The 19066-nt window shown below is 40.4% G+C and overlaps 1 protein-coding gene across 1 annotated transcript in view; it reads left to right on the plus strand.

Annotated features, from left to right (window-relative positions):
• CDK14 (cyclin dependent kinase 14) overlaps nucleotides 1-19066 on the plus strand; it is a 534565-nt gene that overhangs the window by 385936 nt on the left and 129563 nt on the right. The window contains exon 11 of the mRNA XM_057732871.1: nucleotides 3776-3839. Within this exon, the coding sequence (XP_057588854.1) occupies nucleotides 3776-3839 (64 nt within the window). The remainder of the gene's footprint in view (nucleotides 1-3775; nucleotides 3840-19066) is intronic.

The following is a 19066-nucleotide window of genomic DNA, read 5'->3' on the forward strand; positions in this document are numbered from 1 at the left end:
CGTTCTTGTTCCCTATGGAATGGCTCTTAAACAGTAAGAAATGTATTTTACATCACGCCTCACAATGAACACGTACATATGTACATACACAGATGCAACCTGAATAAAAGTTTCATAAAAACAACATGCATCTTTACCACATCTGCTACCCTCTGACATCTTCTCTTGTATTTCATCTTTTGAAAAATGCTGATATCAACACTCTAATGAAATTTACAGTCCTCCAGTGGGTCATGTGACCTGCAGTTTGCGAAAACTTGAAAGAAAAATAAAATGCAGTCTTCATGCAATCAGTATCTGGCCCTAGCCTCCCATCCCATAACCCAGCCAGCAATACAGCCCACCAAACTTCACACTGTTATCCAGACACACATTCATTCATTCATTCATTCATTCAGCATTTACTGTGTGCATATTTGGTACCAGACACATGGTAGGCATTAGGGGTCTAGAGATGAATGTCATGGTCTCTCCTCGGGGCTCCATGGTCCAGTGGACAGAAAGACAGTCATCTAACACTTATGAGACAGTGGATGGTTCTATAGTGGAAGTCCGCACAAAGATCACAGCAGGTAACTTGGACCAGAGAGTCCAGAAAGTCTTTCAGGAAAAGGTGACTGTGAGCTGAAGCTAGAAACAGAGGTAGGAGTTAACCTGGCCAGTGGGACAGGGCATTCAGGAAGAGGAAACCACCTTGGGAAGGCATGGGGGCATGAGCAGCGTGAAAATTGGGAGAGTGGAAAGTATTTTGATACAGCCTTTCCTTATAACCAGAGTACTCACCCCCTTTCTTTACTTGGCCGACCATCACTCAGCGTTCCCACTCCCACTAAAGGATCCTCTTCCTGGCAGCCCTCCCCTGCCCCCAGGTAGACTCAAGCACACCCCTCTTCGGGCTCTTGCCTCCTTCTCCCCAGACGTCTGCGAGAGCACTTCTCACGTTGAAGGCAGCTCATCCCTGCCCCCTCCTCTGCCTCAGCAGAGTAGGAGTGAGCACCTCGAGCAGAGCCCAGTCTCACCCTTCTGTCTTCTGTGATGAACACAATCAATGTTAACTGAGTGCAGCGATGAACCAACAAAGGCACAGGGAGACATGCAGGCCATGGGCACAGGTTTAAGGTGAAGCTGCTTAGATGAACACGTAGAGGACTTTTTCGCATAACAGCATGTCGTTTCAAGACTGAGGGTGACCTCAGGTGTTAGAAGCCTGCTTATTTACAGATATGGGGCCCACGCTTTAAATGGCGAGGCACACATTTTGCACATTGAGGGGCAGTTATCTTCTGCACTGTTTTATTTGCAAAAGATTATTTTTGACTTTTAGACAATGCCTCTTTTTCCTTCTAACTTCAAAGTGTCTTGGTAGTGAAATTTCTTAGTTGGTTAATACAAAGGAAAATCTGACATCCGAGACAACACACACCCACTTTCCCTAGTGCACAAGTAGCCTATCAGCTCTAACCACACATTTAACCCAAACTGCCTTTCCCCAAAAGGCTTTTACAGGAAGCAACATTGACTTCTAACTCTTCTTTTCCTTTGCCCACTTTCTATTTCCTGTGCAAATGGCCTAGGAGTTGTAAACAGGAGAATAATTTGAGGTGTGGAATCTCATCAGTCAACACTATAATAACTCAGAAACAGTCTTATGTATTTTTTCTTTGCAGGTAATTTTTATGGGATGGCCAAAGTATTTGATAATCGCTTTGAAACAGAGCACTGGATATGGATAAGAAGAGTGCCTATGAAAAAGCTTTGTTAACACAAACATTGTAGATACAGGTACAGTCAGGGTATCAATCCTTTATGAGGAGTGAGAGAATGAGTTTCATGTTCTGGCTGGGCTTTTCGTTGTTTATAAAACCTTAGAGGGTCTGTTTTATATGTGATGGATTGGTCATGATCAAGATGTGACTTTGAGCTGAGAGTTTCGCCCTTTAGTTGCTGAAGTTTAATACTGTCAAACCCCTTTGTCCTTCATGCAGAATTCAGTGGGAGCTCAAAGCAGAGCATCCCCGAAAGGTGCTGCTGCACACCTGACTGTCTCCCTCTCTTGAAATAATGATTGGAATTAGTGGAAAGAAAGGCAGATGTGCCTTTTGCAAAGACACTGTTGCCACAGTCGTTTATGTCAGACGTGTCTTCGTCTCTTTTCCTCTTACCTGTCACCTTCCACTCCCACCCAGCCCATCAAGAGTGTAACCTTGTTTGTGTAGATCTGCCTATGAATGTTAGTGTTTATTAGTACTTGCAAGAATGGTGTTGCCTGATCCCCTACACCCAGTGTTTCAATGAATTTAATGTTTCGATGAGGAGCGTAATACAAGTGTCTAACCCTGACTCGCCAGAGTAGGAGGCAGTGAGTGAATCACTCGCTGTGTGTGTGCCCTCTTTGCCATCACAGCCCTGTCCCCCTGGGTAGTCAAGGCATAAAGATTCAGCGCTCCGTATTTCCTTATGGCCCAGTAGTACCTGCTAATCCTCAGAGATGACGTGAATAGGTGTCATTTCCCCCCATGGTGTCTGCCATTCCTCCAGTTTTGCCAGCTTCTGGCTTTGTCTCTTCCCCTTTCTAACTCGTTTGACTGTCCATGTTGGTCCATTGTAGTTTGAGTTACAGCATTTGTCACTGACTCCCCAGATCAGGGAGTCCTTGTGGAAAAAGTGGGTGAGCTGGGTTCTCCCCTATCGCTGGCACCTCCTGATCTGACTCCGTTTTCTGTGGGTGCTTTGAGTAGTATCTGATCCTTACCTAGTGCTTACTGCATGCCAGGTAGTGTTCTCCCACAGATGAAGAAGGTGCTGTTATCACCCCTAATATACAGAGGAGGAAATTGAAGCTCTGTGAGGTCCCATGGCCAGTAAGTAGGGGATCAGAGGAGTCTGTCTCCATGATCTGAGCCTCTAAACCTTTCACCTCTACTGTTCTCCATTGGTGATTTACCACAGTCATTGAATGTAATAGCAATATGGGGTGGAACTGAAAATTTCAAATAGAGTGTGCCCAGTTATACATGAACCAGAATTGCCTTTTAATGCCTTTGACCAGATCAAACATTGTGGGGATAGAAAAGTAGATGGCGAAAGAAGCTGGACGCATGGATAGAAAAGTGTACGGAGAACAGTATTTGGGGATGAAGAACCTACAAGGGTGAGTCAAAAATGATCTGCACTCCGGTTATATTAAAACTTCTGTAAATTCTACAGCCAGGGTGCGGATCATTTTTGACTCACCCTCATATATATCACATGACTACGGATGTTAACGCTAACAGAGAGTACAGCCAGTGGAGAAGGGGATCATCCCAAGCTGTCTGTCCCGCTTCTTTGAAACATTCTGATGCCCAGAGAGAGGATGTGGGGGAAGAAATGACAGAATTCTTAGAACTGTTAAACGATGACACATCTGATACTAGAGCGAAGGACAAAAGCTCGTAAAAGAATCATGAGGGACACGTACATACTTTATTCCGTTCCATGAAGACGACAGCTCCTTCTTTGAGTCCTAAGCCCACTTCTTAAATTTGGAGTTGATAAAATGCAGCAGATTTAACTTGTCTTACCACATTCAGCTGCATTTGTTAAAACACAGACATTCGACTTGGGTGGCTCTTTAGCTAGGTTTGTTTCTACTGAAGTAAAATCCCTGGCACACAATAATGGAAAAAAAAAATCCAGAGTTTCATCATATGCCGTGTACTGTTTTCTACACTGGAGAATCTTGAGTGCTTTGGAAATAATAAGTCTGTTTCCACAATTTCCTGCTCTCCACCAGGTTCTTGGAACGCCAAATGAGGACACGTGGCCTGGAGTCCATTCTTTACCACATTTTAAGCCAGGTATGTTTCACTAATTATAAATGACTAAGTGCTTCCGATATGCAAAGGGTGAATATGTAAATATTCCCCCTCAAGCTAATACATTACCTGGAAAAATTCTGGTTACTTTTGCCATTGTATATTCTCTCTCTTCTTGGAGTTGTCCTTTGGTTTCACAATTTATTTGTCAGTAAATGACATCCCTCGTGAGAGTTTTTCACCATATGTTCTTCGTTTGGTTTGACTGGCTAATCTTGAAGTAACCTTGCATTTCATCATCAGTTAGACTAGCATCCATGTCTATAAAAACAAACTTAAAATCAAGCTACTATAATCCATCTGTGTGACTTCTAGTAATAATACTAAGGAAAGTATTACATTGTAAAAGGGAAAAATCATATTTTTATTTATTTTTTAAAAATCTAGTAATACATGGTCAATTAATTTGAGTTTAAACATATAAAATGTTCTATATTTCCAACATTCCATCTTTTTTACTGTTACATATTTAAACCAGAAAATCTGAGGGGAAAATGCAGAACTTTTATATAAAATAAATTGTCACTTTTTTCTTACCAATAGGTGGCAGTCAAGAAACTTGCAGTTTTAATAATTACACTTAACAGAAGAAGAATCTCAAAATGGTGTATTTAATTTTTATAGGAGGTATGAAAGGTTTGGAATTGGAAATTTAATAAAAATCAGTGGAATGAATTATTGTAAAATAATCTTTTTGGTTTTCTTTTCTTGGTTACAAAACATGGATTATAAAATGCAGACCTACCATTAAATTACTGAAAGGGATTTTATGGAAGATCCAATAGTCCTTTATTTTATGAGGGAAAAGAGCTATGAATAATTACTGGTACAGAATCCAAGTATATTCTTTTTCTCCCCTTCCTCTCTTTTGGGGGACCATGGGGAATAAATTATCAACCCCAGAGAATGACTAAGTTGAAAAACTATTTTCATCTTAATATTTTTCTTCTGTAAGTGTGCAGTGTGCTGAGAATTCTTTTATCTTCGTTGGCTGCCCCAAGGACTCTTCGTACTTTTACTGAAAACTTTAAATAACATATATTCTGAAAGACTATAGAAACTTAACAATTTAAGATGGATTTTTTCCTTCTTTTTTTAAACCAAGCAAGAAGCATCCTCTAACTGCTCTCACTAATGGAATTTAAGTGAGAACATAGCTCTTTATAAATGTTCCACGTGTGGGTTCTTAAAAAAGTCTAGCTTCTCCATGTTAATAACTAAAATCTTAAGTTCTGGGGAAATAAAACAGAGGAGAATATGAAAAGAGTTTAAATGAATAAAGTTAGATGCAGAAAGGAACAATTAAGATAGTCATTTGGCCCACCAAGTTTCTGGATGAGAAAACATGGAGTAATTGGTTTATTTTGGTGGGAATAGAATTTATCTTCATCAACAACATACAAAAGCATTTATTAAATGTGTTGTAGAAAGAATTGTGATGTAATACAAATTAAACTAACAGTTTTGGGAACTTCATGAGATTAGGGACTGTGACTAGTACATATTTTGGTTCAATAAATGTCTGTTACCCTGAACTATATTGAGTGTTTAAAACACACATTATTTATGTGACTCTTCTGGTAGACATATATGAATTAGGGTATATGCATCTTTAAGTTATTTTTTTAATTAATTAATTAATTCATTTATTTATTTATTTTATTGGCTGTGTTGGGTCTTTCTTGCTGTGCGCGGGCTTTCTTTAGTTGCGGTGAGTGAGGGCTACTCTTTGTTGTGGTGTGCGGGCTCCTCATTGCCGTGGCTTCTCTTGTTGCGGAGCACAGGCTCTAGGCACGTGGGCTTCAGTAGTTGCAGCACATGGGCTCAATAGTTGTGGCTCATGGGCTCTAAAGCGCAGGCTCAATAGTTGTGGCGCACAGGCTTAGTTGCTCTGCAGCATGTGGGATCTTCCTGGAGCAGGGATCGAACCCGTTTCCCCTGCATTAGCAGGTGGATTCTTAACCACTGCGCCACCTAGGAAGCCCTTTAAGTTATTAATATTACATACAAGTACAATCACAGATACATAATACATAAAAGATGATGGGAGTCTAGAAGAATAATGTATTTAGATGAGTGTAAGACATGGGTGCTGACTAGCAAAAAAGATACTATGGGCAATGCTTGGGGCTTGTGGATGAGAGGAGATGTGATACATGCTTCCTGAGTTGCCTTGGGAGGAGTCAAGGCAAGATAAGATAATAGACTGAGGCAAAGGGAGCAAATCTACGCGTCCTTTCATGCAGCACTTAACCAGACCATTGGGGGAGTCCTGGGGAAGAAGATACACATTCCCAGAGAAGAAAATATCAGTGCTAGGGTCCCCCCTTCCCACCCATTCTCCACCTCCTTATTCTATCTTGATAGAGTGCCTTAGAAAGGCTGAGGGGAAAAAAATAGTCTGAGCCATGAGGACATACTTTGTTTTGTTTTGTTTGATACACTTTATTTTTTTAGAGCAGTTTTATGTTCATAGCAAAACTGAGCAGAAGGTGCAGAGATTTCCCATATAGCCCCTGCCCTCACACATGCGCAGCCTCTCCCATCGTCAGCATCCCCCATCAGAGTGGTACATTTGTTACAATTTGATGAACCTACGTTGACATGTCATTATCACCCGAAGTCCATAGTTTACAGTAGGATTCGTTTTCAGTGTTGTACATTCTGTGGGTCTGTAAAAATGTATAATGACATGTACCCACCACTGTGGTATCATATAGAGGAGCTTGCCCTGAAATTCCTCTGTGTTCTGCCTGTTTATTATTCCTCCCTCTCCCCTAACCCCTGGCGACCACTCATCTTTTTACTGTCTCCATAGTTTTGTCTTTTCCAGAGTGTCATATAATTGGAGTCATACAGGATGTTGTCTTTTCAGATTGGCGTCCCTCATTTGCTGATATGCATTTAAGATTCCTCCAGGTCTTTTGCGGCTTGATAGCTCATTTCTTCTTACCACTGAGTAATATTCCGTTGTCTGGATGCACCCGTGTTTATGTACCCATTCACTTACTGCAGGACATCTTGATTGTTCCAAGTTTGGGCACTTATGAATAAAACTGCCATAAATATCGCTGCACATGTTTTTGTGTGGACATAAGTTTTCACCTCCTTTGGGTAAATACCAAGGAGTGCAGTTGCTAGTTTGGACATACTTGCCCAATTTTTGAATAGATAATAAATTTAAGCAATTCAAAATATCAAACAATATGAAAAAGAAGCACAGTACAAAGCCTCCCGAGCCTTGCCTACCACCTGCCCACTTCCCCAGAACCACTGCCCCCACCACAGGCCCCCACTTCATTATTTTCTCTTATGTTTCTTTCCTTTAGGGAACTGTAAGAAATTATGAATATATATTTTCATATTTCCCATATTAAACACAATTTGGGGTCTTGATTTTCTCATTAATGCATCCTATAGGCCCTCTCATGTCACTGTATAGAGGAGGCCAGTGTGGCTTCCCTCTTTTCCTGCAGACACATCGTTTTACATTGTATGCATTTAACCTATCCCTACTTATGGATGTTTGGGTTGTTTCCAGTGTTTTGCTGTTATAAATTATTATAACCCAGTACATATACACATAAATATGCATAGCGCATGTATGCAAGTATATCTGAAGTATAAATTACCAGAAGTAAGGTTGAAGAATTAATAAGTATACAGTGACCCTTAAACAACACAGGTTTAAACTGTATGGGTCCCTTGTGCATGGATTTTTTCATTAATCTGCACTTACAGTACTGCATGGTGGCTGGTTGAATCGGGGATGCAGAACCACAGATACCAAGGGCAGACTATACATTATAGGCACATTTTCGACTGCGTGGAAGGTCAGAGCCCCTAACTCCTGTGTTGTTCAAGGGTCAGCTATATACAGTTATAATCTTGAACACTCTGTCAAATTGTTGTCCAGAGGGATGGTACCAGTTGGCTCTGTTGCTAGCAATGCATGAGAACGCTTCTTCTCCGCTCCACGGGGTACAGCCAGCCTTTTTGATGTTGCCCGTTAGGTGACAAAAAAAAAAATCTCCGTGCAGTTTTAATTTGCATGCTTCTTTTTAGGCCAAGGCTTAGCATCTTTTCATATGTTTCAGGATCACTTGCATTTCCTTTTCTGTGAACAGCTTTTGCTCAGTTTACAGTTGAGTTATGTGTTATTTGTCATATTCTTATTCATTTCTAGGTGTTCTTTATATATGAGAGAAAGTATCCCTTTTTGTATAGAAAGTTTTTGCTTCTCTGGAATTTTTTTAAAATGACTCTTTCTGATTTTTAAGCAATTTTGAAAATAATCTTCACGCTCATATCTTACTAGTCCTGCTTAACTTGTTTTGCCTCAAGAGAAGAAAATTCCATGGTGGCTTAGAATAGTACAGTCATCATATTTTTTTTAAAAGAGCAGTTTCTGTTATAGATATATGTAGAAATTTTTATATTTGTGTACATTTGCAGGAAAAACCCATTTATGTGTTCAAATGGATTATTTTATGACTGTAATCTGAATCAGGAATAAAGCTAAAAAGCTGAGTCTCGTGGTTGTAGCATATTCTAATCTAATTACCTAGTAGGTCTTTTTTTTAATTCATTTATTCATAGTTTATTTCTATAGAATTAAGTTTATTAATGCAACAATACATATTGAGCACCATTTGTATGATTAGGAAGTGGGAATATTATAGTGAACAAAACACAAAAGATCCTGATAGGTGGGAGAGACATAAAATAAGTAAAATAGTATATTAGGTGGTGGTGAGTATAACAGAGGAAAATAGAGCGAGAAATGGGCTCAGGAAGTGCCAGGGAAGGGGGTGATGTGCAATTTTAAATTGTAAATATCATCAAGGAGGGCCTCACTGAAAACCTAAGGACTGACTGGAGGACATGAGGGAGAGAGACCCAGGACAGTATCTGGGGGAAGAACTTTCCTGAGAGAACAGCAAGTACAGAAGCCCTGAAGAGGGAAGGAGAGGGCAGGTAGAAAATGAGGCCAGAGGCACTAGCACTGGGTCAGGTCACACAGGGCCTTGAGAGGCTGCTAGGGGTCCTTCACCCTTTGCTCGAAATGAAATAGGAGACACTGGACGGTTTTGCACACGGCAGCGCACGATCTGGGTTGCATTTTAATAAGATCACCCTGGCTCTTGTGCTGAGAATGGGGGCGCAGGGAGGAAGCAGGGAGACCAGTTAGGAGACCTTGACGGGAGTCTAGAGGAGAGATGATGAAACATGCGTGAATAAGATGATCTTACCTTCTCAACTTCTCCATTTTAGCTCAGAACTTAACTTGTTTTCAAGTAGAGCAAAACTGGAGGAACATTTTAAGAAGAATCATTAAGATAGTAAAAGAAGAATTAGATAACAACTGGGATTTATTCTTTAGTATTTAGCCGGTATGTGTCCTCTTCTGCACTTATATTTATGCTAACCCAAAATTCCTTAACTTCAGCTCATTCCCGTAGCAACCAGGCAGCTGTGACAGGCCACAGCTGCATAAAATAAATAAACATATATGTAACACACACGTGCACATGTACAAACACACACACGTGTGGGTATTACATATAATAAGGAGTCTAACCTTGGGAGCGGCTGCTTTCCCATCATTTACTTCTATTTAAGTTTCTCTCGAAAGAAGTGGGAAGTGTGTTTGTTTCTTCTTTGAACCTGATTGGCTTCTCTTTTCCCCCACCCTCAGGTTCTGTGGCTTATGGTCTCAAAATTAGGGGTCTCTCCCTCTCCCTCTCCCTGGTCCCATCCCCATCCCCCTCCCTCTCCAGTCCATCTCTGTCCTTCTCTCCCCTTCCCCCCCCTTCTCCCCACCTCTCACACCAGTGTCTCCTTCTGTCACTTTCCTCAGGATGCTTGCTGTGGGCCAGCCTCCGAGGTGAAAGGTGACACTGTGGTATTCTTAGCACTTCAGTAATTCTGCCGCCTTTGATGAGTTTCATCACAGGCCAAACCCCATTCTCTATCAAAAAGTATGAGTCTACTGCAAAATTACTACATTTTCCCTATCAATTGTTTCATAGTGACTCACTACCGGGATGCTTTTGCGTGATGCCCCGGCTCCGTTTCCTTCTGGGATAGGAAGAGGCTCCCTGTGTGAGTCCCAGGACCACTTTGCCCCACCTGCTTTGCCCGCAACAGAGGGCACATGGCTCATATACCTCTGGTGAAGTGAGGCTTGAAATTCTTTGTTATAAGACAGGCTTAGCATTAATATTTTTTAAAAAGACATCTTGGGTATGCATTGGAGGCGTTGTTTGGGCTTTGTAGAGTTGTGGTAACCCCAGGTCAGGGCAGAATATAGGTAGACAGTTGAGATTCTCCTGACTGGTAGAATCACGGTGAGGGATGGAGAATTCTGAGAAGCTTTTGGAATTTCCTGCTGTCAAGGAAAACCATGGGGCTGCTTGAGCTGGGAGTGGGAGCCATGTTTTGGTTATGCTATAACTATTTAAGCAAATTGAACATCAGAGCTAGGAGAAGTTCCAGGGGGCATCTAGCCCTGCTCAGTCCTTTGTCAGGCCAGGAATCTGAGGTCAGAGATGTTAAAGAACGTCCCCAAAGTCAGTGTCAGAAGTGGAAGTAGATCCCAGGACGTCTCCCTGGGTTTCAGTTGAGTGCTCTTTTTTGCAGCATGAATCGTGGATGTATTACGATTTCTCGTTGACCTTCTTCTGATGAACAGTTTATTGACAATTTGTCTATCAAGAAAATAGCAAAAAAGTAGAAGTGATTTGATCTCTGTGTTTAGTAAAACATGGAACCACAGACATCACTTTGTATGAAATAGTTTGGCCCCGAAATAACATGTAGAGCCCATGTATGATACCGTTGTTCATCTCTTAAATGCTTCCAACAAAAGGGGGCATTCAACAGCTCTTTAATGGCCAATTATTATTTAGGAGTTTAAGAAAGGAAGGCACTGTAAAATCCAGGGAGAGAAAAATGTTGCTAGACCAGAAGCAATTAAAAGTAATGAAATTTAGACTGAAATAATTCTATTTTCCCAAATCAAGCAAGGGACAGAGGATTTCTAAAGTGATTATATTATTCTAAAGAGAAAGTTATCTAATCTAAAAAGCAGTTTGATTAAGGAAAGTTTGAAAAAGTTGGAATTTCTTGCAATGAATGACCTAAGATAAAAACAAAAGAATTTGCCATTGGAGGCAGATTGCAAAATAGTAGTATTTTAAACATTCTCTTTGCAAAACTAAGCCCACAGACACATTGACCTTGAAGGCAACATATAAATATGGACTTAGTTGTACTCTGCCTTTGTAATAAGGTGAAAAACTTCTCCTCAATCCTGTCTATTCACAGGCCTAGCTGAGGTCCCAAAACTAAATAGATCCAGAGTTCTTAATTCCAGAGGGAAGATGTAAATTATTTCAGAAATAGAATATCATGGTGATAACACCTTATGTTCTTTTTGTTTGTTTGGTTGGTTGGTTTTTTTAATAAATTTATTTATTTATTTATTTAATTGGCTGTGTTGGGTCTTTTTTGCTGTGTGCGGGCTTTCTTCCATTGCCATGAGTTGGGGCTACTCTTCATTGTGGTGCACGGGCTCCTCATTGCTGTGGCTTCTCTTGCTGCGGAGCACGGGCTCTAGGCATGTGGGCTTCAGTAGTTGCAGCACATGGGCTCAATAGCTGTGGCTCACGGGCTCTAAAGCGCAGGCTCAATAGTTGTGGCGCACGGGCTTAGTTGCTCCGTGGCATGTGGGATCTTCCTGGAGCAGGGATCCAACCCGTGTCCCCTGCATTAGCAGGCGGATTCTTAACCACTGCACCACCTAGGAAGCCCACACCTTACGTTTTATGTTGTGTTTTATTATTTACAAAGCATTTCAACATGTTACCTCAAATTGGTGTTTAGTATAACTCTGAGTTGCTCTAATGTTATCATCCTAATACTGTTATCCCAATTTACAGACAAGGAAACTGGGAGACTGAGGCATAGAGAAATTGCGTGGCTTGCCCAAGGCCACATCTCCAGTACTCAAACCCAGGTCTTCAGTCCCTGGCCTGTTATTCTCACAGATACCTGCCACTCTCTTTAAGTGAGCTTCCCTGTCTGCAAACATAGAAGTCTGAGCGAGAATTTGTTAGCCCCTTCTAAGCCCTGCCTGGTGGCATCTTAAAAAAGATCTCGATATATCTTCTTGTATATACCAGAACCCACCCTCCACCTGCTAAACATGGGCGTCTTCTTTGAAACTTGTGCTTCCAATAACTTGTCAACTCCAAAACACCCTCTGTGGGTGTTTAGTTTTAAATGTATAGTCCTTGGTACATATTATGGGAACTGTGCAATTCTGTGATTTGCAGACTGGAGGAGATCTGAACCCTTAGCCTTTGATCACACTCCGGACTTTCCCCTAGTCTTTAAGAGGGTGATAGAAAAACTGTGGAAGCAGTAGAAATTGTTTGGTGGGATATTCAGTGCAGGGAGGTTGCGAGGAGGGTGGTTTTGTGCCATGATGTTGCCCTGCACCGACCACACCTGCTATCAGGGGAACCTGTGGCCATAGAGGGTCATCTTCCTCACTCTTCCAGAAGCATCCCATCTACTCCCTCCAGCTCACAGACTGCCTATGGAAATTAAATGAGATAATCCATTTTTCCATCCTCTTTTATTATTTTTTACATACTTACAGGTTACCTGTTTCTCAGAAGATTTGAGCTAGCTGTAGAATTGGTATAAAAGTGCTTTTAAACTGTTAGGGGCATGTAACTGCAAAGTAATATTTTGCACCATTTATACTGCATCCCCTGCCTGGTGTTTCCGTTCGCACTTTATGCTTTACCTCAAGAATCTTTTTTGTGTCTTTTTTTTTTTTTTTGATAGCAGATGTCATGGTCATGGGTTACAGCTGAATATACAGGGTGTAACTATGTGACGCCTGTAAAAATCAACTTGAAAAATTTGTCTGCAAATATATGGCCCTTATCCCAGATTTGATTGCTAAAAACCTCGTGGGTCTGCCTGCCCGAAGGCGCAGGACATTTAGAGCTCTCTGCCCCCGCCATCAAGCACCACCTTCTTCAGCTGGGCTCTTCCTCATCCCACCAGTAAATGCCCCTCTGGTCATACAGTGAACAAGCCAGTTAATTAGTAAATTTATAAAATAAGTGAACTTTATAGGGGAGGGGAAGTTAAAACAATGTTAAATGTGACAAGAAGGGCAGACTGTCTTGACTTGTGTACTTTCTGATTGTGGCAGTCATGCCGGGAGTCACTGAGCAGGGGAGAAAATGCTGGAGTTGAGCGGCCACGTCTCAATCAGCAGGCACTGTGCTCCAGATACTCTCGTGAGCTCGGATTCTTCACAAGTGCTCGCGAGGTGCCAGGCAGCGTGCTAGGTGCTGAAGACACAGTCGTGAACAAAGCAGATAAACCCGTTGCTTGTAGGGCTTCCGTGCTAGAGGGGAGGCAGATAGTAGACAAATTACAAGTCAGTGTGGCTGGAGAAACTGACCACAGACAGAGTGGTGGGGGTGAGTCCCTGAAGGCCAAGGTGAAGAGCTAGGATTTACTTGAAGTGCGAAAGAAATCAGTGGAGGGTTTTTGAGCAGGGGAGGAAATTGGTGTTTTATGTTTTCAAAAGGACCTGCTGGCTACAAAAAGTCACGGACCTATTTCAGGGATGGAAAGAGGCTTTATCTCAAGTGTGAGCTCCTCTTGATCGGTAGTTTCTGCCCACAGCTCTGGGCTGAGAAGGGTCTGTAATAGCAAGTCCCAGCTCAGGGGGAAATTATTCTCACACCAGTTAACCGTGGTGCTATGGACATGGGGCATAGGCTTTTCCCCATAGGTCCATAACCAACCAAGGATTTGATATGCAAACAGTCATACATATGGCCAACGCTCTAAATAAAAATTTTAAATAGCCAAAAATCGTGATAATCACTGAAAAATGTAAAATAATAATTCAGCTCTTCCCCAACAGGCAGACCTGTGGGGGAGGTATTTTTATAAATTGTAGAAATTCATTTCAGTGCAAAGCAGGGACTGTCGGTACTGCCTTTCTCTGTATCTGCTTGAAGAATTTCCCATTTATTTTCACTAGAGGGCATCAGTAATGATGGAGACTAACAGAGTGTCCAGAAAATGCCATAGAAAATGTAGTGAGATGAAATTTTCAAGGAGAAATGAAGTTGTTCTGATTGCAGCCTCATTAAAAACAAAAGCAAAAACAAACAAAAAACCTTAGGTAGACTGGTTTCATTACTTCTATTCTTGGAATTTTGAAACATTCAGTTTGGGAGTTATCCACGCCTTATTTCACCAAAGTTGATATGGAATGCCAGTCACCAAATAAAGACTTCTTCAGTAATTCTGCTCCCTCCCACTCCGAGAGGATTAAAATCCCTGTATACTGTCCAATTTGTGTAATTTGGTTACAATCATATCTGAGAAAAGAATTACAATTTCAGCCTAAGAGTGGAACTCAGAATTAAATGAAGACACAGATCATTTTCAAGGTACTAAAAGGTACCAAGCTCTTTGGTAACAAATGGTAAACCAGAAGTAGAGTCCTGATTCAGCCAGTGCCACCAGCCTGTATCATGGGCTCAGGCAATTCAACCTTTTAACCCTCAGTTTATTCATTTGTAGAATGAAGTTGTCAGACTATCTGATTGCTCACATCTCCCCTAGAAGGTGCTGAGTGCCATCTTCCCAATCTCTTTCTCCCTGTGGAGAGTTTGGATGGAGGGATGGGTGGGGATGCATGGAGAGTGAGACAAAACCTTTCTTCTTTTTTTTCCGGGAGCTGTAAAGATTCAGTCTCATTTGTGAATGGTACACTTTAGACTGTAATAAATGCCTAACTGATGAAACTTTACTTCTCTAAAGAAAAACATCTTATGGAAAGAGAAGTGTTCCGTGACTTTTAGGCTGAGAAAGGTGTGGTTGGTTTGAAGACTTCCACTGGGAATGTGCGCTCACAAACCCACATTTGTATGTCTGCTAAGAAAACCAAATGCCGTAGGAAGGAAGAATGTTTAACGTATAGAGCAGACGTTTGTTTCTAGAAGTTGCTCAGAGATTGCTCATTTTAAAATGCACACTGTTGGTAATTGAAGGATGATTTGCTGCAGCCAGGGCAGGGCAGGATGCTGCAGTCTCCCGTTTTCAGGACTGAAGATGGCTACTCAGCATTTTAAGGAAACCCCTCGCTGGGTGATAGCGACAGGGTGGTGCGATTCTGTTCTGCGTTAATGCGTCGCGTCAGAGCCTCTCGCTGGTAACGCTGGAACTGTGTCAAATCACAACCATTGTATATTTGAGGGATAGCAAGTGTTTTAAAGCTGAGAATTACAGTTGTGCAGACATACATCTCACTTCTAAAATGCCTGTTTGGATCACTATGCTTTTTTGGAGTTGAGATACCTAAATTCCCCATATTTTGGAACAAGTCTAGCCTTCTCTATTTGGAATAAACTCTCACCTACTGTGCCTGAATTCCGCTTTACTTCTGGTCTGAGGACCATAGATGGTTTAAATCCAGCTTTTCTACATCTTGGTCAGAATGTCAGCAAGTGCTGACTGCTGCCTTGGTTTTCCTTATAACCATAAGAAAGTCACATTCGCATAACAACTCTTGTGAATACTTTAAAATAGAATTTTCTTCCACTGATGGGCCCTTAGTATTGGGTCCCACGATTCATTGTAGGCTACAGATGACCTTGTATGTTTCATGCACTGCTGTGTCGACAATGCCTGTCAAACAGTAGGCACACAAGAAATATTTGTAGAATGAGTGAGAGAATGAATGGATACTCATGTCTTCTAACCTAAAAGATTCCAGGCTATTTATTATCTGTTACATAAACAAGTAATTAAAGTGATTGTTGGAAGTATCGCCAGAGTGATTCATGACTGTGTTTCTTGTTCATCTTCATAAAGGACTGGACCCTTTTTGCTCTACTGAGGCAACCGTGAGAAAGGCTTTAGGTTCAGCACCTCCACCAGACGATAGCCTGGTCGCAGCTCAACTTAAGTCAGTGCTGCTTCTTACAAACTCAGGGGAAAAGAGTAAATGCATTTGTTAATATGCAGAATAATCCAAAAGAATTTAAATTGTGGATAGTTGAATGTGTGGTTTAGAGGTGTTGATTATAAAATACACCTGACATTTCCTGTGGCATTTTGGACATTATTCATTTTTATATTGACTTATAGTTATTCCATAATATTATGTAAAAATTGGATGCTACTAAATCCATTTGCAAAAGAGGTACTAAAGTTTGAGACGTTTAATGATCTTGCCTCTATTGCCACCCCTCCTTTCCACGTACCCCTCCCCCCCAAAAAAAGTGTTCTTACAAATCCAGGTTTAGCCTTTCAAATCCTTTGAACATACTTGGGGTTTTTAATTGGTTCGTTGATTTGACTACTTACTGATACGTTTTCCTGTTATTGAAGTTGAAAACATATCAGTTTCATATAAGATCCAAAAAACATTGGTAAGAAGGGGATAAAGAGAATAAAAATTAAAATTACTCTCCTTGAGCATACAGTACCTACGTATAAGCAAATGGGTAAATTCCAACTTAGGTTCTGTTTTCACACAGCCTCAAGCCATTTCAGGTTTAGCTCTTTTAAGCTGGGAAACTTTAGAATATATAGCATTGTTCTCCAATATTTTCCTGTGAATTGCAACGAATCGCTGTGCATCAGCATGGCGCTGTGAGCAAAACCCTTCCAGCTCTGTCCCCCACCCCCACCACGTCGCAGAGCAAGTGATTTCTCCTTCTCTCCCAGCTCTCCTCCCTGGCCGCCCGCTGTGTGTGACCATCCTCTGTAGTGTCCCTGCAATAAGAGGACAAGGTGAAAATCAGCCTGCAGGTTTAAATTAATTGCACTTCTCAGTTATGCTGTGAGTTAGCCAATGCTTTAAAACACGGCATTCTAAACTTCCAGTTTAAACATAATTGGAAAGAGAAAGCTGACATTAAAGTAAGAACAGAATAAACCTAACTGAAGAACAGTATAAAACACTCCTAATCAAATACTCGAATAATCTGTTAAAATTATTCATAAGTAGTTGACTATTTTATTAAACACACCTCTTACTCATTTGGGGCACTAATTTAAGCATCTTTTGGTTTCCAAAACTTACCTAGTGAATTAGATTGCTTTCATTCTAATGGAACATTACTTTTACTCATAATGGAAATCATTTTAAAAATAGAATTTAAAAAATCTAATTATAAACATTAAGGGTGCTTATTGCAGAAAATGTTAGAAATGGCCCCATTTGAAATTATGTACTTTGACAGTTAAGATCTGAAAGATGTTGGATACAAGAGATCAGGTCCTGTGTGTTACTGGAGCTAGCTTCAGATATTTGAGTTTATCCTGTCTTCATTTGGAAAAGAAAACAGATGCAGTTAGTAGCTCTGCCTCTGGGCTCCCAGGGGACTGCGTCCATATCCACATTGTAGCACTTTTCACCCTGTGTTGGTAATTCTGTATTTACATTTCTGGGCCACTGAACTGTAACCAGGACTTCCTCATTTTTGTGTGCCCATCACCCAGTGCAGTGCCTGGCATACAGGCAGGTGCCTGGGGTGACATTTGCTAAAAGAATTAAGCGTTTATGTGAGTAATGACAAAAGGTAAACGTAGGAAGACTTCGTTTTTCCTTATTTTTTCTACTTTCGTATGGCATGTTTCACTATCAATTTTGGCTCTTAGGCACAGCTAAAACTGACATATTGTATTTCCAAAAAAAAAGTTTCTATTAGCATATCCTGTCAAGCTCTAAATAGAGGCATTCTTAGAACTCATATTTATGTGCAGTCATTAATTGCTGAGAATAATAATTTACTTGTAAATGCAAGATTGTATTAATTTTATCTGTAATGGAATTCCTTTTCCTTCCCGAAATCATAGCAAATTATTAAAATTGCTTTGTGGAGAAATACAAAGTTAAGGAGATCAAATTAGTTTTACAAGGACATTTGATGTAATTAATGTTTAAGATATATCTTGCTTTTTAAATACCAGACTTTATTTAGATAATAATTTTTTTAAACCTCTATAAAAAACTATTCTTCCCATTTCTCCTTTCTTTGTCACTTAATTCTCAAACCTAGAATTTGCCTTTATTTCTGTTCTACACCAACTGGCTGAATTATGTTGCGCCTTACATAATGCAGTCTAGTGGTGAATAAACTCAGATGTTAGATATTCTTTTGAAACAAATAAATACATAATCATTGGTGAGCACTATTGCCTGTAGCTTTAGAATAATGGATATTTATAGTCATACCTGCACTTCAGTTAATGCATGCTATTTCCTCTGGTAGTATATTCTCCAAACAGAAACCAGAGTGATTCTTTAAAAAAAAGTCTAAATCATATCTTAAAGGCCACAGAGCCTGTGTGATTTGGTCTTCTGCCCATCTCTCCTGGGCTATCTGTCTGCTTCAGCCACCTCATCCTCCAGGCTCACTCCATCCTTGAACATCCCCTATGGGATTGCGAGCTCCCTGCAGGCAGGAAGGTCTTCTGTTTGGAGCTGTATCTTCAGCTCCAAAAAGTATACCTGGCACAAAGTAGTTGCTCAATAAATAGTAGCTGAATGAATGAATCATTGCACAGATTTCTTTTGAATAAACTTTGTATTTAGAGATAGGAAGCTGAACGTGTTCTTAAATTTCTTTTTGTTCTTTTTATCTAATCGTATTCTTATACGTGAAACATACCATAACAAAGCAATATAAATCACTTTGATTCTTTTCTTTAAAAGCTAATAATTCAAGGAAGACAACACTAACAAAAGACACCAACTAATAAGCAGAATTAAGTCTATTAAGTAATAAATTATTAAAAAGAAATGAGATCAATATGGAAAAGAAATCATTGAATTTTACTGGAGGATGTTTACATAAATTCTTTCTAAGTGGAAAGACACAACATGTTGTTTGTTATGTACAAAGATTTTATATCAGCCTTTTCAGGTAAATACACATTTAAATGAAACTTCAACCAGATTTCCAATGGGGACTTTGTTTATTGTGTTGGTTGACTGTTTTGTTTGAAACTCACCTTCCTTCATCACCCAACCTAAAGTGCCCCTCTCACACTGGTCACTCTGCATCATACCTCAGTGTTTTACTTTGCTAGAACACTGTCTTTTCCCTCAGTTTTATTGAGTTATAATTGACATAAAGCATTGTGTATGT

The sequence above is a fragment of the Hippopotamus amphibius genome, chromosome 4 (assembly GCF_030028045.1).
Source record: "Hippopotamus amphibius kiboko isolate mHipAmp2 chromosome 4, mHipAmp2.hap2, whole genome shotgun sequence".
Classification (NCBI taxonomy): Eukaryota; Metazoa; Chordata; class Mammalia; order Artiodactyla; family Hippopotamidae; genus Hippopotamus; species Hippopotamus amphibius.